We start from the raw sequence: 24,447 nt of genomic DNA on the forward strand, positions 1-24,447 counted from the left end.
TGTGAGACTTTTTCCACATGATAATTTTTGCCCATATAGTTCTTGTGGTTTTAATTTTTCAACATGTGATTTTTTTTATATAATTTATTATTATGTGATAATTTTGAAATATATAGATCATGTTCAGATATTTGTTCACATGTGCAGTTTCAGGACATATAATTACTCACATAATCACGTGCAACATATGATCACGTGTAAAAAGTGATTTGTGATTTTTTTAATAAGCTCTCTCTCTCTCTCTCTCTCTCTCTCTCTCAGGTCCTCCTTAAACAGGGAAAACATTCACAGCCTGTGCTGGAGTGCTTTACCAGGTGACTGATCCTCTCCATTAAGGACACTGGGTCTCTCTCTCTCTCTCTCTCTCTCTCTCTCTCTCTCTCAGGATTAATGAAAGGCGTCAGTTCTGCGGAACGCTAGCTTTTCGGCGCATGCAAGTTTCTTCTTGTGGCTTTCAGTCATCTTGAGGAGCTTCAGGATGTAACTTTGCTCTGTGGTGGAGATTATGCTCTGTCACGATGCAGCAGCTCGGCGGGATCCGTGGCTCTTATGTGTCCAAACCAGACTCCGTGAGCGCGCGCTTCATGCCGAGTTCCCGGTGCTAAGTGAAAGCTCGGTATTAAAGTGGACCCGCAGCCAGAGACAGGTAACACTGCACACTACACACTCCTGATGAGCTTCACTGCTGCTGGCTGAAGTGTAAAGCCTCGATCCGGCAACCTAAAACTTTAAAAATGATTTTAAACCCGATGCGCAAGAAAACGTTCATCGTTAACTGTCTTGTCATTATTATTATTATTATTATTATTATTATTATTATTATTATTATTATTATTGCTGCACAAGCTGAAGTGTAGTGCACTATCAGCATTTTCAACAATATCCTATTAAATATCCCAGTGTGAGATTTACTGAGATGCAATAAATATAACACTTTTGGGAATATTTATCCATTTATTTATTTTATGGAGTCTATCCTGCGCGCGACTTGGGAATACACCCTGATTGGGACGCCTATCAAGCACACACACACACACACACACACACCTAGGGGCAATTTAGCCTAGCCAATCCATACCAGCATGTTTTTAAGCTATAACTCTGTAACACTGCAGAGCCATTGGGAATGTTGTAACATGCAAATAAAATGTTCTTAGATGCTTCTGATGAAAGTGTCTATATGGGGGTTTAAATCAATCATGGTATTCAAACAACTCAGTAAACAAAGATTATTTCATATTTGTCCTGAGTGTAGTTGATCTGGCTGCGAGGCAAATCGCAAGTTTATATTAAAGCATTTTTGTTCTCGTTTCTATAGTAACAGGGACTTGTATGAAGGACACGCTACATAATCCAAGACAAATAATAAACGGATTAAAAACCATGTTATTTAGCCAAGTAAAATCTATAATCATTAATATGGTGAAGGTTTCTGTAAGGAGATGTTTATTTAACATTCAAGGAAGGAGTCTCCAGTGTCAGAGCTTTGTAACAGTCAGTAAATTTTTCACTAAGGGAATGTTTAAGGACAGAGGACATCACACTTGCACAGTAACAAGTCACTCTGCATGTTTTTTTTTAAATAGACCTAAAAAAGATAGAGAAAATAGAGGCTGCTATAATATAAGAGCAACTAGATTGTTTCATGGCCGGTCCACAACATTAAACATAATTATAATCTACTGTATGTAAATAAAAATATGATGTACTATTATTTAATTAATTTAAAAAAAGTAATCATAGGCAAATTGCTGTGGTATAAGAGGAAGAAAACATGCCTTAAAGGTTCCAGGTAGAACTGTAGAATTTCTCTTTCTTAAGTGTTTCAAGTGTTATAAATCATTTAAAATAGAAACGTCTTATAAAGATTGTGTTGTATAAAGATTGTTTCTTCACATGCTCATAGGCTGGTCCTATGTTCCACTTGCAAAGTTTAAGTTTGTGTTCATCACAAAAGTTTGCCAGTTAGCTATAGCGTACCTGGTATTTTCCTACAATTTTCTCCAATTTTGAAATGATACGTTTCATATATGCTTTTAATAATGTCTATTAGAAGTGAGTTGTGCTTGGAAAAATAATCACCAACCATCGACCTCTTAAAAACCAACCTGCTGCAATGATCAATCAATGCTAAAAATGCCTCCCAAGTGGTGCAACAGAGAATCGTTCGCCCTATCGTCCTGAGATCATGAGCTGGAGTCCAAGAGTCCATTGTTCTCTGTCAATCACAGCAACACTAGCCAATCATGGGCATCTGTGGGCTCATGTATGTGGAAGTGGGTAGATAACGCTTCCCTCCAAGTGTGTTATGCAGCATGGGCAGCAGATGTGGTTGGTTGGCTTCACGTCTCTTGGAGGAAGTACGTGTTAGCCTTCACCCTCCCCAGTTAGTAGCTGTCATATGATAAGGGAGACCTGGCTGTTGGGTGGGAATTAGCCAAGATTAAATTAGGGAAAAAATGGTGCCAGTGTCCATTTAGTCTACAGTGTGAAGCGAAATACACTCAGTTTGTGGAAAAGAAAAAAGTTATTCAAACTGTCCCTAAGGACATTAGCCTCATGGGCTGAACTGTCCACATTTGGTGCTGCATTTCAGTGAAAGAGTCCTGGGGATTCATGGGTCAGAGGTCAGAGCTCGTGGTAGTGTCCTGTGCCACACAGCGAGAGGACAGTTGCCAGCTTGAGGGCTTAAACAGACATTGCACTTGACCACCAAAGCTGACACACTGTTTTTCACTTCCCAGGTAGAGCTGTCCACTTTCTGTCCAGCATGAACAGAGTGTCATGTGTAAGGTAAGAACACAGACAGTGATTTATCAGCGAGTGTGTTTAGAATTTTCAGAAAGGTTACATGTTAAAACTAAGGCTATCCATGAGATGCTTTTGCAAGCTGCACTTGTTTGTCAGCTGTTGCTCAAGTCGCAAATTATATCCAGACAGAAGTCATAGCATCTTGCGTAACTGAATCACAGGAGCTGACATGGTTTATAAATACAGTGAGATGAATAGAATAGCTCTTATTGTAAAGTGGGTCTGAAGCAGCCACTGTAAATCCAGCATCCTGCTATTTGTACGCTGAAATGTTGTGCTCTGTGAAAGTTCAGTAAAGGTCATGGGCTTTTATTCACAGCGTTGTCATGGTTATCGGCCTGCTTTGGACGAACCTCTCCGACGGCCAGCTCACACTGGACCACAAGAAGGTAACACAGGCACCAGAGATGCACTTGAACTTTCCTTTGACAAAACATTTAAACTGATTTCGGATTTTTGTTACTAAATCTCAAGGAGCTGTTTAAATGGCCATTTCTGGTTTTATCTAATTCTGAAACATAAGTAAGGCTCATAACAACTAAGAAACTGCTCATCACAGTATAACACCAAAGTACATTCTGTATGCAGTTGAGCAATGGTTATTATTTCTGGAGTCTGGCATACAGGATTTTAAACGAACATTTAAACGATGTCAGATTTACATCTACATTAGAGAAACCATTAAGAATAACGTTTCTTTATACATAAAAATCTTTAATTTAGAGAAAAAAAATCAGTACAGTATTTGTTGTTATAAATAATTTGCGATTATACTACAGTGCTGTTGAATTGTAAAATCTGAAGGTTTTAAAGTCAGAAGGTGTTGATTCATTTTCTCTAACAGCAGCTCTGACAGTTGTTCTGGCTGCAAGGCAAATCACAGGTTTATATTAATGCGCTCATTCTAACAGGTTATCGTTTCTATAGTAAGAACTTACACAGGGACTTGTATGGTTGATGCGCCAAATACGTGGGTTAAAATATGTAATTAATATGGTGAAGTATTCTGTGAGGAGATGTTTATTTAACATTTATGGAAGGAGTCTCCAGTGTCAGCGCTTTGTAATGGTCAGAGTTAAAGCTGTCATTTTTACTTAAGTTTTCTCACACAGGAGTGTCTTCACTGTGTTTTTTTCTTGTGTTTTTTATGTCTTGGTAACTTCAAGCAAGAAAAAAAGAGAGGCTTTTGAGGGAACAACTGTTTATAACTGTTACAGTGCAAGTTATATTGAGAACTAACCTGTCTTACAGACGTTCCACAGCATTGAATGTAACTGTAAATGGATACAAAAATATGTCATGTTCTTTAATAATTAAAAAATGGTTACCGTCAGCAAATTGCTGTATTATACGAGGAATAAAACACTTTACCGTGTGCTGTTATAGGATAATGTCCTCTAAACATTAGGGAGGTAATGTTGATGATTTTCCATTAAAAACACGCACCTAAGTGTTTTATTCCTTGTGTAATGAGTTGTTAAAGGTTGTGAAGACATCACCAGGGTGTGCTGGATGTCTTTCCTGGTGATCATCTCCCAGGCCTGTAAATTTTAATTTGCTTTTAATTTGTCTTTTACTCTCAATCCCAAAAATGTTCTACTTTTTAGCCTTGAAGTGCTCTGACACTGGTTTAGTGAATGTTTGGTGTTATTGTCCTCCTCCCAAATAAAGTGACATCCAGTGGGTTCTGAGGCATTTGTTTGGATCTGAGAAATTAAAATGCTTTAATAATTTCAAATTTCCTCATCAACCTCATGAACCAGTTCCTATATACCTAAGTCAACATGCCTCGCTGATGATCTTGAGCAAGTCTTCTATTAAACATTCTATTTGTCCCATCTGTCCATATGACTTTGTCTTAGAAAGTTTTTAAGAGGCAATTTTGACAGCCTTTTATCATACACATTTCAAGCTGCTTCAACATGACAGGCAATTAACATCAGTGTTCCTGCTTAACCACAAAAGCCCTGAACCACAGCGGGTTCCTGAGCTCTGGAGAATGTGTAATCAGCCTGTGTGAAACCCCTTTCAGAAACCCGATCCTGGTGCGAAGCTGTGGCATGGATAGAAAAAGAGATATAAAGACAGAAACAAAAAGGATGTGTTATTCATAGTTTGCTGATCTGAGACCAGTTTGGCTGCTTAGGATTCGGGGAAATAATGCTTATCTCAAAGCAGTTATTTAGGGATACTTTTTCTTGCCCAGTGTGAAAAGGAGTGGAGAAAGTGAGGTCAGATGTCCGGAAGATCAGAGAGAGCATTGAGAGGTCATTAGTGCTAAGAGGAAGGAGAGACTACAGTGACCAACAGATTCAGTTTCAACAGGTGATGATGAGGAAGAGGTCAGGAAAATTTTTTGCCATTAACATTCCTCCATGACAGCGTGATTAGAAACTGAAATTAACTTTCACTCAGGATTTTAGTGATGGACAGGTGATTTGGCCACTCACTGAGTCCATCCTGGTCTTTCCACTCATAGTCAAAGTTTGTGTGGATCAGCTGTTTGACCTCTCGATGACCTGGAAGATGACTGAGAGTTTGAGTTACAGGAACAGGCGGGAAGGGGTTTGGCACATTTGATCTCTGAATAGCCGTCTGGCATTGACAGACAGCCGAGGATGCCGTGCCAGCAATTCCTACTGCTTAAGCTTTATTCTCTGGTGGACCACTGCTGCTTTCTGCTCTCCAGGCCTCTATAATAATAATGTACTCATTTTGAGAGAGAAAAATGTGTGAGGGGCCACACGTTTTGAGGCGGGGGAACTGACAGCAGTGAACTGATGAGCATAGCAACGAGCAGTTAATGAAATGGGAACTTGAATAAGCCCATATTTAAAAAAAATTTAAAATTTTTTTTAAAAAAGTATATACTGAGAATATAATGTTCTAAAATGTTCTGTAGTGCTATATTTATTTTCTAAACACACACACAATTCAGTCTTTATATATTTGAGATGAGAGTATGTTTATTTGAAAAACTACTGTGATTGTATTAGAAATCTTATTACTGTGAATCTTAATTCAAGTCACTGATTAATTGCAGGCCTTACCCATTAAGCCTTTAAAGTCTAACTAAATACCATTCCCACTGTTTCACTGTAGTCACTGAATAATATGTTTTAATGTAAATAAAAATAATCTAGAATGTTAAATGTTTAAAATGACACAACATTGAACATGTTTCTGTATTTCATGCTGTATTTGGCTGCAGGTTGCTCCTAGACCAGTGGTCGAGCCTCAGATTTTGGACAGTGACTCTTCTGGATCGTGGGGCTCTTGGGGTCCGTGGGGCGAATGCTCTCGCTCCTGTGGTGGTGGGGTACAGGAGCGAAGCAGGCCATGCTTACGCACGTACAGCCCTCCAGTCACAGTTTATTCTTCCAGACAGGGTCCTCACACGGGGCGCCAGGATCCGAGTATGGTCATATCAGCATTAAGGCCCTCTGTGCCTGTGCATCATGGCAATAACAGGCCTCTTCCAGATGCTCAGGGGTCACACCTTACCAGTCGTGGGGAGACAAGAAAGCAGCAGAGTGAAGCACGCCCTGGGAGGCGGTACTACCTTTTTTTTTTTTTTTTTTAAATCCTTATTAATTTAAGTGTTGTTTAGGTATAGATTTGGGTCAAAAGGAAGTTGTGATTTAAGAAACCAAGATTTAAGGTTAATTTTTAGTAACGTTTAAATTGTAGTATGTTCGGCCACTTATCTAAGGGGCTTCATCAGATCTACTGAGTACTGCAGAATGGAAAATTCCCTCATACGTAAATACCTATTTGGAATTTATGCCTGTTATGTCATGTACTTTGTGTACTTTGTGGTTTCTCAGGCGAGGAGGCAGCACTCGGATCAGCCCAGGGATGTACGGTTACGGGAAGTTGCCATATGTGGTCTCCTCACAGAGAGATTCTGGACAAACCATGTACAGCCAGCGACAGCCTCGCTCACCATCTGACTACAGATACAACAGCTATAGACAGCAGAAGTACAGAAATACTCAGCAAAGTCCCCCTCAAAATACCCATCACAGTATGAGCCAGCAGGCATCCTGGGTTCCCCTCCACCAGCCCAGCTCGGGTCTCCAGTCTCAGGGGAAGCCGCACCCTCCTGGCACACTGACATCAGGTTTTAGCCAAGCTTCAGCTCCTGGGAGACCTCATAACCCGCAACCGCTTCCAGCCTCCTCCTGCTCTGGAGCTGCCAACCAGTACAGGATGTGCAACGTGAATGTAAGAATCTTGAATATTTAAGGCATGTTGATTATGATACTGAGATTTCGTATTAAAAATATTCTATTGCAAAGTATGATAAGCTTGCAAACAAGGTTTTTTAAATCCTGATGGAGTGTGGAAAGTAATCAAGGAAGGGTGGTGTGATGAAGCAGAGTTACTGTTAGCATGCCGGAGTTGATTGTTTTCCAATATTGGTATGTCCAAAAGTGTTCTATTCCTTTTATACCACAGTAATTACAGTAATGCCAATAATTACAGTGTTCTATCAATTTAATAATAGCACATCATACTTTTTATCCATTTATAGTTACATCCCAATCGATGACCAAGCAGAATTGGTCATTCAGGAACACTATTGTATAACATGTCTAATACCATACAGGACATCCAAAGACATTAGTACCTTTCTAATGATTTTGTCCTTGAAATGTTTAAGCTCTGCTATTGTGTGTAAAAGTTCCAGTGCTTGTTGAGGCAGATAGGATTTTGGTATGTGCGTATGTGTGAACGAGGTGGGAGTTGACATCTCCTCAGAGCGATCATAAAAACCAGAATTATCCGGGGGGCGGGAATGTTACAGAGTCAGGGGTTTAGGCACACACCTCTCTCTGACAGCTTTAAGAGCGTAGGTCAAAGATTATATGTGGAATTGCTAAATGTGAAATGAGTGTGACTTGGTATTAGACAGTGCTTCTGGTCAGGAGGTGTTGTGGTTTGCTGTTTTTTCAGGGTATGAGTTGGATTTTTGATGAAAGTTTTGAAATTAAAGGTATGTTATAGAGAAAATATGTTATAGGGATATCAGTTAATATGTTATAGAGATAATATGTTCTTCCACACATATAACAATGATTACAATGAAAAAATCCACAAAATCAGCACTTGCGTCTTTTTCCACTCTTTGTGTGTGTGTGTGTGTGTGTGTGTGTGTGTGTCAGCCTTGTCCCCCTGCCAGCAGGAATATCAGAGACATCCAGTGTTCCTCCTATAACAATCACCCCTTCATGGGCCGGCTCTATGAATGGGAACCTTTCAACGAAGGTGAGATTTTCATGTTGCTTTCTTTAAATCCATTGTCTTTCGGGTATTTTGGCATCTTTGGTGATATGTGAACCAACATGTAATGTTACTGTCGCTGTTTGTGTGGCTTTAATGCATTTTCTTCGCTTGAGCGCTATAAATTATGTGTTAGCGTCACCAAGCAACAGGAATCACACAGAGCTGTTACAGGACAGTAATAAGACGAGCACTTAAGATACATGTCAAAATGTCAGCTTGTTTAATGAAGGGAAGGATTGTGAATAATGCAGTTGGAATGTAAGCAAATTAGGTTTATTACATGTGATGTTACCTTTTAATCCTGTTATTTTTGCCAGTACTAAAATGTTCTGTCATGTTGGTGCATATTTCAGATGTGCAGATCGTTTCTGGCAGATATTTCACATGTCCCTAAAGCAGGTGGAAATGAAACCAAAAAAAAAACTTTTGAGCCTATTTGCTCAAGTAAATTTGCCATTTTTTTTTTTTCCTTTTATGATAAATTTAGCTGAAATTTGGTCTGTCACTTGGTTTCATATCTCTAATATTTAAAAGGTGAGGTCATAATATAATGATGATGATGTAATTCATACAGTTTTATAGAGAAATACATTTAAACCTGTAAACTGTACTGTACTTGCCATATATATATATATATATATATATATATAGCTATTTTCTGTTATCGCTTCCAAGCTGCTGTTATAGCATACACTTCTGACCAATCAGATTCAAGAATTCAACATGCTATGGTGTAAAAGTCTTTAACGGATTTTAAATGATTGCACCTTTTATTGTGTTGTTATCATCTGTACTTGGCACTGATTGAGCCCTAATGTGCTGTAATTGGTCCCTGGGTAATGTGTGATTACCGTGCTGTCTGTCTGAGAGGAATTTGGCAGGTATTTTCTTCAGATATTTTACTCATCACATTAATGTCCTTTCACTATATGTCCTAATATAATGACTGGGTACTTCCCAAGTCATAAAATTCTATTATGCTAAAATAATATGCTGTAAAAGGAAGTTGTGCTCTTTAATAATATGTGCTATTTAATAATGTGTGTGCTATTTAATAATGTGCTTTTTAATATTGAGAGTAAAGTGTTTTTTAACCATTTGCTCAATATTCAATTCTTCAATAACTGGCTAAGGAAACACCACCGAGAGTCCTGTTATATTTAACAGCTTTAACAGAAGAGATCAGGGCCAGAGCTGTGACACATCTGAAAGTGTTGGTAAAGAAATAGCCCATATGCTTGTTTTCATTCTAAATCAGTCTCTGGGGCTGACATACTACTTATTCCCAGAGACACCTAAGTGCATTGTGGGTATTCTGCACTCTTGAGGGTACATTATTTGGACACTAACTCATCACAGTGGCATTGTGGGAATTCATGAATGCACCAGATATTCTCCTGTGTCCTGTGTGTCTACAAAATGGGAAAATTCCCTAACTTGTGCTTTATATATTGCTTGGTGTGAGTGTTTGATTTGTTTTTATTTGGCCAGTGATTGTATTTTTCTGTAATTCTTCACAGTTCCTGGAGATCAGCTCTGCGAGCTCAACTGCCGTGCGATCGGATACCGTTTCTACGTCCGCCAGTCGAATCGAGTCATTGACGGGACGCCGTGTGGACAGAACGAGTCGGCTATCTGCGTGGCTGGGACGTGTCAGGTAGGAGAGAGTACAAGTCTCTGACATGCAAGTGTTCATGGAGTTCACTTACTGCTCGCTTGGTAATTATTTAGTGCTGTTTAAAAACAGTGTTGTCAGGTTCTGCAGCGTATTACTCCTCATAGAGATGGAAATTCTGTCTCATTTCAGTGAGTCAGATTATTTGATATATAGTTATCTGATATTATTTTGATATATTTGATATATATATATACAAAAGACACTATAAGAGTCTTTTGGCTCCCAAACAACTCATTGCCGAACAAAATTTGTGATATTGTGGCCAGCGATTGCTCTTCTTCGCCTATGTATGGCTGACATTGTTTCATTAAATGTTACTCTACCTTCTAATTAACAAAATAACATTATTTTGCATTGCATTTTATCAAATAATATTTTTTTTAATTAAGTAAGCTTAAATTAGCAAAGCACAGCAAATATGCATCAAGTAAAAACAGTAAGAATCCCTGCAATGTTGCTGTGTCCTGCTGTGTCTGTGCTTTGTTAAGAAGATTTATTTTCATTTATTCTGATAACTGATTGCCTCCCATAATACAATTATATCATATACGCAGCTGAAAGTAAAACACATGGCTCAGTTTTCACACAAAAGAATATCTCAGATGTGGAGCATTTAAGCAGTTACTGAAGATAAATGAATGAAAGGATGAGTTATTGGCATGGAATGGTCTACAGCTACAAAAAAGAAAGAAAAAAACAGCTCACATATGTGAGTTGACTCTTAACGTTTGTGAATGACACATCACTAATTCCTCAGCAATGCAAATGAACCTATACGCACCTCACAAAGTGGCCTTGAGCTCAAAAATGCACTTTTTAATGTTTTTACTACATGTATGGCCTACATGGATCATGACTTAGGAACACAAACTCACTGTTCATGAGTGATTAGTGGAGAACAAAATTGCATTAATCAGCAGGGGGAAAAAATTGTGGAATATGTGTTGCATCAATGTTTAACCCTTTTGACAAATATAGGTAGTGTAGCATTTTTGAACTACATATATTTAAAATTAGTTAAAATAGCTTCTTGTTGTTGCAAAACGTTTCGAAATTCAAATCTAAAAAAGTCACCAAATCTGGAGTCAGATCTGACAAACTGGCACCACTTCTTACCACATCGGGTTATAAGATGTCTTCAATTTGGCTGATTTTTGTCCAATTTTAAACATTTTACGATTTTATAATACGATACATGTCATTGAGGATAGTTCAAGAGTGAGTCAGCATCATGGAATTTGCAGAAGTTAGCAAAAAGTTAGAAATCTATAGAATGAGTGATGTGAAAAGTGGCCTTGCTGTGTCCTCTCTCCATGTCTGTTTTTCATCCAGCTTAAAAGATGTACAGTTTCTGTCTGATTTAAATAACAAATGATTATATGATTAATAAAAGAGAAACTCTGATTTGAGTAGCTTATTATGGGCGTAAATAAGAGCAGTGTATGATGTAGGTAAATACACAAACGTTGTGTCTAGTAAGTGCCGTGAGCGCATTGGCCAGCAGAAGGCAGTAAAGTACAACAGAGTACAGTTTAAAAAATCCCCCGTGTGAGTTCTGAGGCTTTGCTTTGAATATCTATATTCATAAACTGCATTACATTTTCCAAAAAAAGGTTGAATTATTTCTGGCCCAAGATACCGACACACACACGCACTCACTCACTCACCCACACACAGGTGTCATCTGTTAGGTTTGGTCTTCGTTACGTGCTTGGCTTCTGTCCTCGTCCAGTTCTGCTTCGCTGGTTCTTTTTTTGAGCTTTTGCATTTAGTTGGACTGATTTTGTCCTGAATATTCACTTTTATTAAATCGTTATGAGGGCTGATGAAACTCACACTGCTGGCTCAACAGTTTCTACTTTTGATGCAATCAAAATGTGAACACATTCTCTTATATGAGATATAGTTGAGTGCAAAAGTTTGCATACCTTTAGTATTGACAAATCTTTCTAGGGTGCCCTTGCAGTGGAGAAAACATGATGAAATGCCCGAATGGCTATCTTTCAAATGGGAAAAATTGATTAAATACCCTCTAGAGTGCTGCTACATGCAAGAGAACTTGATGAAGTGCCCTTTAGGGTGCCACTTCATGGAAGAAAACATGATGAAGTGTGCACTAGGTTGCCCTTCCAGTGGGGAATATGTGATATAGTGCCCTGTAGGCTCCCCTATATGAGAGAAAATGAGATGAAGTGCCCTCTAGGTGCTCCTGTGTGTGAGAAAATGTGTGAAAATGAGTGATTGTGGTCCTCAGTAAGGTTCCATTGCCTTTACGGCTGTGTGTGGCTGTGGCTCACCAGTAGGTTTTTTTGCCTTTGGGGCTGTGTTAGACTCTGTGGGTCACTGGTAGGTTTATCTGCTTTATGGCTGTGTGTGACACTATGGGTCAGCGGTAGGTTTCTTTCCCTTGAGGATTTGATGGCTTTGGGACCGTGTGTGATTCTACTGGGCCTTATGGGCTGTGACTCTGTAGATGCTCTGAGTCTGCTTGACTCTCTGTGCCACTGGTCAGTCTTAATACCTTTGGGGCTGTATGTAAAGCCGATATTGAGTAAAGACCTAATGTCCTTCAGGTTGGAATGGATACCATGCCCATGTCCCGAAGCTTTGGTTGTAGTCTTGCTGTCGCATGCAGGAATGTGAACGGGGGCTGCTCGGATTTGTCTTTGCTGCCGGGGAATGCACGGCGTTGGAGATTGTTAGAGGTCAGCATCGTAAATTACGCCACCACAAAGACCAACGCGTGCAGCCAACGTCGCTGCGGCAAATCTGATTGGCTGAGTGGAGCTGAATGAATGTTGTCATGTGTGCTCTGTTGGAGTACTGGTGGTGTTTTATGTGTCATCAGTTATTTATGGCCATTGAGCAGGGTGGATCGATGACAAAGCCTCCATGCCTCCATGCCTCCTGTTTTAGGCAAATCATTCGAAGAGACCTTGGACTCAGGTTGCAGGTCAAATGGTGGAATTGTACGTTGTAAGTGATTTGGATGTGAAATTAGTTTTACTTAAAATTGTGGCGTTTTCTTTAGTACACATTTGTACGGGACACGTGTTTTTGCCATGAATCTCATATTTCAGCACACTGATGTTAGAACAAAACTACGCAAGTGCAAAACACATTCATTTCGGAATATAGATGTTAGCCTTACATACCAAAACCATTTCCTTTCAACCATGTTTCTTTTGTGTGTGTGTGTGTGTGTGTGAGAGAGAGAGAGAGAGAGAGAGAGAGAGAGAGAGCACTTGTGGTTGTTTTTATGCTACAGCCCCGTTGCTCCGCCTCAGTCTCCAACATCACAACAGTGTCAGAATGAAACTGCAAATAAAATCGACCACAAATGTCATATGTGGTCACATACATAATGAAACTGAGTGTAGAGCTTGTTTTTGGAGGGATGTAGACACTCAATCAGAGAGTGGGCACAGCTGACTTTCCCACAAGACTGGCTTCCTCATCTCTCTCAGGCAGAGAAAACTACAAGAGCTTTTGGAACTGCCCTTCAGGCTGGAGATCAAACATGAATCTCTCGAATCTCTTCTTGGCTCCAGACAAGCTGGAGTTTTGTAACATCCTGTAAAGATGAAGGAAGCAAAACCCTGTTCTTATTGACTCTCCAGCGCGGCTTAGCTGTGCAACTCTGTTTTCCGTGCGGGCATTTCTGAGCAAAAACTGTCCAAGATGACAAATGCAGCCTGGCATGCTAAGCTAAGCACGGCTCTAACTGTGCCTTTTGGCACTCTCCGTCTTCACTTCTCTTTTCCACTGTGATTTTTAGCTTGTTGTTTAAAAGTAGCAGTCACTCCTGCAGCAAAGAAGCAGGATTTCAAGCCATGACAACTTCGACGTTTTCTGGCTCAGATGAGAATCCGTAAATGTTTCTTCAACTCCAGTAAGCCCTGAGTGATTAAAGACGAGACAGCCTAAAGCGTGTACACCAGCTTTAGAAAAGAACACTTGATCACACTTTTGGCAGCTTCTGGAGGACGATTCCAGTTTTTTCCTCCAACCTAATCTCTATCTGTAGTATCTGTGTGAGTAAAGATGAGACACACATTAAAGAATGCCATACATCACTTACTGTTCTTACAGAGTTTTATCCAGCTTTCCCCCACTGGGGCAATACATTAAAAGTATGCACTTTTTCTAGGAATGCATCAATACCTATACTGGTATTGGATATCAATCTGATACTGTGCTCATTTACTCGTACATGTAAAAAGTTCTTCCGTACCAAAATCAGACTCCAGGTGGTAACGTGAAGTAAACCAAGTGTATGTTATGACGGCTAATCAATAGATTTAGGCGTTTTTCTGGACAATCTGCAAACTGTGCTCTGTGAAAATATCAAGAGGAGAAACTTGAGCATCTTCCTACAATAGAAGTAACCAGATAAAACATCTTAAACATAAAAATTCAGCACAGCAATGGTCAATTCTAGCAGTACACAGCAGCAACCAACTCGATTCAAGTTAACTAATGCAGCTAGTTAATGCACTTTATTTAAAATCCGTTCCTATTATAAAGAAGTAGCCTAAGTGCATGATCTTGGATGTGTGCACTTTTCACTAGTTAAACCAGGGAAACATAAACAGTGCTAAATAAAAAGTTCTGTGACATCCTGGATTGATTAATGCTAGGTTACTCATTTTTCTATCAGTATCTGTATCAATGAGTACTTGGTTTAAAAAAATGGCATCGATGCATCGAGAGTTTCGGATACCCATGTAGCATCAGATCCACACAACTATACTCTTAGAAAAGGGTTCTTCAAGGATTCTTTGGATAATAAAAGGTGCTTAGCTTCCTGATAGAGAAACACTTTGAGGTTTGGGTTTCACAAATGCAGAACCTTTAAGGATTGTCTGAAAGGGACAATCATGAAAAAATGCATAACCACAGATTCTTCCCTCTAAAAGTGTAGTTTTTCTCTAAACAAAAATGTGTTTCTCAGTGTGAAGGTTTGCTGACTGAATTCGATAACTGTTCTTAGACTTCCCTTCTAGCAGGTTTTGAGTAATTGTTTTCTCCCTAAAGGAAAAAGTGTAGACATTCCTGCTTTCGGTATTTGGACGAGGTAGATAGAGATTAAGTTGAAAAACACTGGACTGTCCCTTTAAAGCCTTGCTCATGTTTAACTCTGTTTCGTATAAACAGACTGCTCAGAAAATCAACTCAAGCACCTGCATAATTCTAGTCTGAACTTTTCCCTGTGTAAATATTGATGTACCTTTTGAACTTCACAGACTCTGAATACAGCTTTTAATGAATAAAGTGCCAATACTTGAACAAGCAAAGTCTCTCTTTCTTCTCTCTCTGTGGCTTGTTTTGGTCTTCCCCTCAATGGCCTGGATTGCACACGCCTCAAGGAATATAACCGTCAGACAAATCCTGCGGCTTTGTGGATGTTTTGTCAGATTATAAGGAATCTTCATTATGAGGAACCATGTACAAGTCTGTGAGGCAACCATTGTGTACAAACAGGATCATGGCCCTTCGTGGTACATTTTATTTAAATACTCATTCATTTCTGTGTTTAGTGTAAAAGATGACAGCTCTTATGCCACTGACTACTTTTTTATTAAAATGACATTTTATTGTTTATCCTTTTATAGTTACATTTAATGTTGTGGAACGTCCACAAAACAAACTCCTGTTCTCACTTACAGTACGTTAAAGCAGCTATAATCAGTCTTTCCCTCACCAGCTTCTCTTTTTTTCTCTCTCTCTTGACGTATAGTAAATCAAAAATTACAGCTTGTCGTGTTACCTAGAAACCTGAAGACTTTCCTGTGTTACAAAGCACTGATACTGGAGACTCCTTTCTTAAAAGTTAAATAGACATCTCCTCATAGAAAATGATTTTTCTTTGTTCAGTAACAACACATTTTTAATCTGTTTACTATTAGGTGTAGATTGTGTGCAGTGTCTATCATACAAGTCCCTGTATAAACCTATGATTTGAATTACAGCCGACACAACTGTCAGAGCTGCTGTTATAGAAAATAACAGCATACTGTGGTATACATAGTGTTTAACACAATTCCATCACTTGACTTCCCTATGCAGCGGAATAACAGCGTTGTTTTTGGAGCTGTTCCTTTAGTCAGGTTTGACTATTAGGCAGTGAAGAGTTTAGTTTACAGCTTCATTCCTGCAGTTTTCCCCGGAGCCTGGGAGTTACTGTACGCCGTTCCCAGGCAGCTCCTTTGTGGAAAAGCTGATGGAGATAAAGGTAGATCTGATTTGTTAAAATCATAGTGAAATAAAAATAATCAACTGTTTTTGTAGCTCAGTTTTGATTGATAGATCTGTCCAACCTGTGCACTCATCATCTGATTTCTAAGAGCTCTATTTCAATTCACTTACGATTAACGCCAGGAATGCAAATTGAGAGTAGCATTTGAGAGACGCCTGGAGACTTGCAAACTGTCTTTAAATCCCCCCCGCCTGTCCCGTAACCACGGAAAAACTTCCTGCTGCTACCTGAATCGATCCTGTGTTCCAGGCTCCCTCTGAGAGGGAAAACGGCCTCCAGACGTTTCATACGCTGGAGCAGAAAAAGCTCTTTTTGTGAGGGAAGAGAGTGTTTGGATGTGCAGTTGAGAAGGGTGCATGTGGGTGTGAGGGTGTATGAGAAATCCAGTTCGATTCAGTTTTGTGGAAAAAAAAACAGATAACATGTGGTTCTTGAGTTGTCCCCAGTGCTCTTTCTCTCTCTCTCTCTCTCTCTCTCTCTCTTCCCTGTCCCATATGTCCATCTGGTTTATGCATTGTGTCCCGGGTGTCTGTGGTGCTCTTGTTAAACTGAGAGACAGGGGATCTGAAATCCAGCCACTATGGAGCTGTCACATCTGAACATACTATCTCTCATCTCTCTGTCTCACACAAGCGCACATCGGCAGCCATGTTGCTCCTCTGAGCTCTGAACCGGGGAAGGGATGGAGGGAGTGTAGGTCATCTGTGATGGAGAGAGGCTCATGGGCATCATAAAAAAATCCCAGCACTAAAATACGTCTGCTGCTGTGGTTTCTCTGTGGTCGATGCACGTCTACTGCTTCTACTGCATCTACTACTTCTCCTCTCGCACTACAGATCTCCCTGATTTACCCCGATGCTATACATCTCACTATTTCTTCAGTGGATAATCTCACCGGGATGCTGTAGATTTGTACCTAGGTCTTAAGGTTTCTTCTTCCTGTCATCTTTTTCCTGCCATTTTTTCTCATCACTATCGCCTCTGGCTCACTCATTATAGATCTAAATACACATCCAAATTTCTGTACATAAAGTGTGATCCATAGTAATTCCTGTGTCCTGCTGTTCCTCAGTTTTTCACTTGCCATTAAAATCTACACAATTGCAAAACTCAGTTGCAATGTGTGACACCCCCAGGTCTTTTCACCAAGCCTTAAATTCTACCCAAGAGTTTAGTGGATGTCATTTTAAATTTACTTTTGGCTGTTGTGGAGAAAGCATTTCTCATTTCACACACTCCCAAACGAAGGGGTCACTTTACAATGTGCCAAAAATAATTTCACACCTCTGGAAACAAAAACAAATAAGACTTGAGGATCAGATGAGATTTTGCAAGATCCTCATTATAAATCCTCATTAAACTGTGAGGGGAAAAAAATGAACAGCGTGTTGAAATCGCCTCCAGTTTGGCCGACATGTCTCTGTGGGCGATCAGGCTGTCTGCTCAGTTTTAGTCTCAGAGCTGTGACTCTGAACCCAGAGCATAACCTGGCCTGTACTTGTAAGTAAGAAAGATGACGTGAAAAGAGAAAATGGGAGTATGAGGGTAGATCCAGAAAAGAAATGGAAGTCTTTCAGAGAATTTGAAATAGTTCAAATGTCCAGATCTCTGCTTCTTTACCTCTTTTCCTCACAGATGCACTGAAATCTTGTGATCAGTTCAATTCAAATATATATTTATAACATTTTTTACAGTATGTGACATTGTCACATAGCAGCTTAACTGAAATCTGGCTGTAGATTTAGATTCCCTAAAGAATAAGCCAGAGGCGACAGTGAGGCCCGAGACAACATGAAGAAGGGCTCTTGAGAGGAACCAGACACAAAAGCGAACCCATCCTCTTCTGGGTGACATCGGATAGTGCGATTATAAATCATTATACAGGTGTAGAAGACAGATAGTGTGTTTAAAGGATGTTCAGTATGAGAAAATTGTGAATAAGATTCCTGCAATAGATACAGAACATGTAGAGTACTGTCTTTTTTTTATAATTAAAAAAAATCTACAGCGTCCAGGTGAAATTATCCACTGAGAAATGGTGAGACTTGGGCTTGACCTGTTTTAGTGGGGTGTAAATCTTTTATCCATGTGGGACCATCCACAGCATAATGCTCCAGGCAGAAGTAAAGCATCAAGATTTTACAGTTCAATTACTTCAAGTCCTCTATGGAGAACATCCAGAGCAGCTGCGAAAGTTAAATTTACTTCCTGCTTTTCCTGCTCTCAGTTTTCATTGGATATTAAATCAAAAAAAAAAAAAAAAAATCAAACGTTTAATTTACTTTGACACACTTAGATGCCAGAAACTTGATCAGGAGGCAGTAACTCTATGTTCCTTGCACTTGACTCAACTTGAGTCGATTAGCTAGATTATTGCTGATCAGCAAAGATTCAGAGCAAATGTGAATTATGACTGTAATCTGCAGAGTGTTCTATAAATCCAGCATCATTGGAGAAAAATAAAAAACAGCAACACAAAAGCTTTTATTTCCAGAACTTGAACTCAACATGTCCACCATTTTTCTCAATACACAAATTCTGATGAGTAGAATTATTTGGATTCAATCTTGCTTGCTCAGATACATCATGTTCTGTACAAACTATACAGTAACCCTATGATGTTGGACATATGGGACACTCTGAAGATAAAAATTTACCTAATGTACCTCATGACATAAGTGAAAAAAATAGAGACCATGACACAGGTTGGTATGCTGGCAGATTTTTGTCTCATTTTATGCAGGTTTTTTTTTTTTTGCATTATTGGGCTGTTTCTTTAAACAATTATGAAACTAAACTGATGAAACTATGTAATAAAACTGCTAGGGAGTATTAGTGTGTTTTATTTTTATTTTTCTGCTCTATGGGTATTGCGCTGCCTCTTTACTGGATATCTCCTCTGGCTGTAATCATTCTTCTTAACTCAAATTATAATAAGAGTTAAAAAGCGATTGATAATATTTCTCTTCCACTTTATCTCTGTAGGGCCATGAAATGAATTAACTCTGCGTGAAATTTAATTCAAATGTTAATGTGTGTCTTTTGGACACTATGACTGCTTCCCGGCTCTGTTTGACATGTTGATTAAGTTATTTAAAAATGAAAATTTCGAGAAACTCTGTGCACTTCCTGCACAGTCTGGTTTCCTCGTTGTGAAGAGCTACTTGTTTGGCCTTGCTGGGCTCTAATACATCTCCCAGATGCAATGCGAGTGTTTTTCTTCCTCTTATTCTACGACTCCATCACCAAACTCTTAGCATATGTGCTTGTATGACAGCATTTTTGAAAGAGGCAGCGTGAATATAACGTGCACACACAAGCTCATTTTGGGATCCTGAGAAGAAATGCCGCACTTAGGTGCCTTATTTTGGGAAGCATTGCATGTATAGCAAACTCATAACTCTATTCTCCAGACAAGAGTTCTGTGAACATCTAAAAAACATGGACCACAATGTTGTTCAAGCATAGTAACCTTAAATTTACAAATGTTAGTGCAGTGCTTGTTTCTTAGATATGCATTGAACATTTATAGTCAGAGATACTGTACATGATTATGTAGCTAACTTATAATAACTTTTCGTTAGCCAGCTAGGTGTTATACCTCAAACAGTAGTCTGGTTGTTTTTAATATGCTAAAAGTGATAGCATGTGATGACCCCGAAGGGAGTCCCAAACATAATGCTGGCTGAGTATTCCTATTTTGGCTAAAATGCAGCACCGAACACACCTACGCACCAAGTTGTAGAGTATACACCAAGTTGTAGCATATACAGAGATATCAATTCACTGCTCAAATTATGACAAACCTCGAGCTTAACTGGTCTCAAAGTTTTATTCCTTTTGATCTGACTATTCAAACGGGTGAAATTTTAACTTCATATTTCACTACCACGCATGAATAACAGTGGCAGATTCCATGGCGTTTGGTGTAAATTTCTGCTGTTCATGCTGTCATAAACAACAAAACTCAGATGAAATGTGTCCAATGAGTTTGCATTTGTGCTACTTTTACATGCAGTGTGAAGACATTCTGCCTGTTAGTTCCTCATTAGGCAGGAAAGCTCAGTAGGGATCCTTCATTAAAGAGAGCTGAGCATCTGATGAATGATGATGACTTTAATAACTATCTTCCACTTTATGGAGATGAATGTGCTGATGATAAACTACAGATGGAGAAACTGTGAAAAGAGAGAGAGAGGGATTTTCTGGAATGGTATATTGTTGCTAAAACAGCTCTGCTTTCATTGCTCCTGGGCTTTGTATGTTGGTGTGTGTCTGCGTGTCTGTGTGTGTGTGTGTGTGTGTGTGTGTGTGTGCGCATCATAGTTGAGATGGTAAGCTGTCACCGCCCCAGTAATGGATCGGCATGAGTGTGTGTTATGAGCACAGAATGGCTGTTAAACAGGGGGCCATGTTTTTGATGGTGATGAGACACCTGTTGCCTCGGGGTGTGAGGGTGTGCCAATTATTGCCTGCTGCTGAGAATAACATACACACACACACACACACACACACACACACACATGCTAAGAGCTAGCTGAGGCACCATTTACCCCCGGTTCATGTAATCCATGGATGTGTGTATCCAGGGCCTGCTGGTGTAAATACTGGCCTAATAAAAATAAGGTTAGATTGTTTCCCATCCACATTGTCTTATTTGCTATTATACCACAGTCTCAAACCTAATTGGTCAGAAGGTGTGGATTAATTTTATATATAATTTTATACAGAAGTTCCAACTGTAACACAAATGATAGGTTTATATTATTGAGCATTCACAGGAACTTGTATGGTGGATGTTGCACTAATCTAAGCGTAATAAAACTGTTTTTGTTAGGATATGTTTAAGAGTGTAACAGTCTTAGTACTTTGTAAAGTTTCCCAGCATGGGAAAGTCTTCAGGACATAGGAGTTTACGCTTTCCGGTTTCTCAGTAAAATGACAACATGCGTTTTTTGAGCTGGTGAGGGAACGACTGTTTGTTGTTATAACATAAGGGATAACAGGAACTAACATCTCTCGTGAATGTTATACAACACTAAATCTAACTATAAACCATTAAAAAGCACAATTAGTCATTCTTTAATACATTAATAACATTGTAACTGTGTGCAGATTGCTGTGGTATAAGCAGAATAACATACTTTGGACTGTGCTGTTATATGAAAGTATTATGAAAAGATACACATATGAAGTAGCACCTGGGGCTGAATTCTTTTTAGCCCAGACTGTAGATTCATGCAGCCTAGAGGTGACAGTCGTGTCAGGTGAAATGACTGCATAGAGTGAAACGCCCCCTAGATTTGATCTCCATGTGGGCCAATATTATTAATCTCATTTCACTGACTCATCCATAAAATCAGCAGTGACTGAGAAGGTGCACAGAGAAAGACATTAGTGGGGTGGATTACATTCTGTATAATTGACTTTTCAAAATTGCTGTGGAGGAGATACTAGAAGTAGATGGTCTAATCAGTACAAAGTACAAATTACACAAAGGAGCAAATGACCTTACCTTACGTTTTACTGTATGTTCCTTGGTTTGAATGAAAGAGCTGGCTAAATGCAAGCACAGATTTTTTCTAATTTTTTTATCATGCTTGCCATTCAAACGAGACATGACATGATTACAGATCTGACCTAAAAACACAATAGGAACAACACATTACTGTCTTCTGTATGTCTGAGTGTGTGTGTGTGTGTGTGTGTGTGTGTGTGGTGTTTATTTCTGTTGTGTTCAGTATAAAAACTCCTCAGTCCATTCCGAGGTTTCCTCAGAGACTATGCTCACTGCAACATTCTGATGACTTTAACATGGCCATATACTTTATTGTCTGATAAACTGCCACACAGACGAATGTAGTGTACGCATTCATCTTTAATGTGGAAATAATCCTGAGATCCAGTTATGATAAAATGCATCAGTGAGTGGATGACACTCAGACAGACTGCTCCTGCTCCCTCACTGACTCTCTGTCAGACGGAGTGGGTTTATATTTACATTGATTCATTCACCAGATGCTTTCATCCAAAGCAACTTACAGGGAAGGCACAAGAAATTTAATCCAGACATCAATCTGAGCTCAGGATCTTGCTCAAGGGTCCAGCAAGTGGCTCTCTGGCAGTCCTGGGATTTGAACTCACAACCTTCCAGCCACCTTAATTCCTCCGCTCTTTTATAGCAGACCGCTGAGAGTTGATGAGTCACAGTAGTTACTGCATATTAAAGTTATAATAGTATTATGTCTACATTCACAGCAATATACAGTACATAACCATATAGTAGTTCAGTTTATCAAAATACTGTTACTATCTCAACATACTATTGTGACTGATTTACATGTAGCTGTAGTTTATATGTATCCAAGTACATTAAACACACCCCACACATCACAACAACAGAACTATATCAGTTGGCATTACTGATTATTATTCACATCTCGTTTCCATTTCAGTTAGGTCTGCTTGCAATATGTTTTATTTTCATTTATTAATTAATTGCATTCATTCATCATTCATTGATTTTTCAATAACTGCTTTATCCTGGTCAGGGTTGTGCAGGAAACCTATCTCATGAAAACTGGACACAAAGTAGGAATACACCCTGAATGGGACTATAAATGAAGATTTTTTTTTTTTTTAATTTTGCCTTCACATTACCTATGATAACTCTCAACAACATTTCAGTCCCTTTAGAGTAAATTTTCAGTTTTAGTCTTTTCATAAAAAATTCATTTTAAATATTCCTTAAAATGTGTTTAGTCGTATCGTATAGATCGGTCTTAGTCCATTGAAAATAGCATATGGTTTTGACGGCAAAAACAAGGATATTTTGTTCGATGAAAATTTGCACATTTATCAAACTGCAGTGGAACAACCTGTAAGTTCAAACCACATCTATCAAATAATGTAAACTATACTGTAAAATAATGTGCCATTTCATTGTTCAGCAAACCTTCACTAGCTACTCATTCAGAATAGGGAAAATGTAAAATAAATAAATAAATACATATTTTTTAAAAAATTACAGTATAACTATACAGTAACTCAAAAACATCTGCACATATGGTGTGATTGTCGCGGTGGATCCAGAGCCTATCAGGCAGGAATATATACCCTGGATGGGATGCCAGTCAATTGCAGGGCACCACACACACACACACACACACACACTTGAAGGTATACAATACAAATAATATTTGAGTATCACTGTGTGAGTTGAGGAATCAGCCAATTAAAATCTCTTACACTGTCAGAAGGACTACGGTGACACTCTTAGGTCACCTTTTTCTTCACTAAGGCAGAGCTTCTCTAGTTTTTTGGAGCTAGGGACCCTTTTTACTGCAAAATACATTTCACAGACTCCCATAATGTAGATTTATTTTATTTTATGAACATAATCCAGCCATGATAATGGTGGCAGGCATGGTGGATTTCCACCACTATAACAAAATATAAAAATAATTACAGACACTCTAGCTCTGATTTACGGAGAAACACTGCTCAAGGGAAAATAATGCAAATGTTTCTTCAAAGATATAATAGTCTTTAAGGTAAATTATGGACCTTATTTTTGTATACCTAAAATTATACACTACATTCACATTCCTGTAAAAAAAAAAGAAAAAAACACTGACCACCCCAGTGTCAATATTTGTGCCACTTTTTTAAAATTTCATTTTAAAGCAATGCCATTTCTGCGATTAGCTTATTTAAATCAGCTGAATATTTTTGTTATGGTTTTAGTGCATTGATAACATCCTAACTGTCTTCCTTTAAAAAGGTTAAAAGCATTAACATTTTGTCACAGTGCAGACGTTTTATCTTACTGTTATTGATGGGGAAAAAAACATGCTTGATCTATGAGAATTTTTCATCAGGATGAGATTTACACTAATTGCAGTTGACACTTTGAGAGGCCACATGCTGTCTGAAACTTTTTTTAGTCTTTTATTCCCCTTCATCGTTTGCCACCTCTCTGTTTTAAAGCTTTTTGTGTTTAACACATTGAACAGTAATTGTCTTAATTTATAACGTGCTGAGCGCGCTCTGAGTCCCGCTGCTAAAAGGTTCCTGAGTGGTGCGTTTGGAGTGGAGCATATTTCTCCACCTCCCTCCTCCCTCTGTGAGCTTTCACAACCATGTCTCTCCTGTTTCTCAGTCCCACCATCCTTTTTTTCTGAAGGACACACAGCACACACCTCCTAACCTCTTTCCTGTATATCTTTTAATCAGGATTTCATTCCATGCTCTTTCCTCTCTCCTTTTCTCCAGTATGTCTCTGTCTTACGCACATATTACTTTATCTCTCATTTCCTCTTGATTTCAGATATTGTCCCCCTATCTCTCTCTTCCAATCCCCCCTAGTCCTCCAGCAGTCCTTCCTCAGTCCCTCCATTCTTTTTTTCTG

At 39.0% G+C, this 24,447-nt stretch overlaps 1 protein-coding gene across 1 annotated transcript in view; it reads left to right on the forward strand.

Moving 5' to 3' along the window:
- Positions 1-363: 363 nt before the first annotated feature.
- adamtsl7 (ADAMTS-like 7) overlaps positions 364-24,447 on the forward strand; it is a 48,913-nt gene continuing 24,829 nt past the window's right edge. Inside the window, exons 1-7 of the mRNA XM_026927014.3 lie at positions 364-646; positions 2,745-2,793; positions 3,131-3,200; positions 6,023-6,366; positions 6,639-7,038; positions 7,980-8,082; positions 9,621-9,757. Of these exons, the coding sequence (XP_026782815.3) occupies positions 2,771-2,793; positions 3,131-3,200; positions 6,023-6,366; positions 6,639-7,038; positions 7,980-8,082; positions 9,621-9,757 (1,077 nt within the window). The 5' untranslated portion in view covers positions 364-646; positions 2,745-2,770. The remainder of the gene's footprint in view (positions 647-2,744; positions 2,794-3,130; positions 3,201-6,022; positions 6,367-6,638; positions 7,039-7,979; positions 8,083-9,620; positions 9,758-24,447) is intronic.

Source organism: Pangasianodon hypophthalmus, chromosome 6, assembly GCF_027358585.1.
Source record: "Pangasianodon hypophthalmus isolate fPanHyp1 chromosome 6, fPanHyp1.pri, whole genome shotgun sequence".
NCBI classification, from domain to species: domain Eukaryota; kingdom Metazoa; phylum Chordata; class Actinopteri; order Siluriformes; family Pangasiidae; genus Pangasianodon; species Pangasianodon hypophthalmus.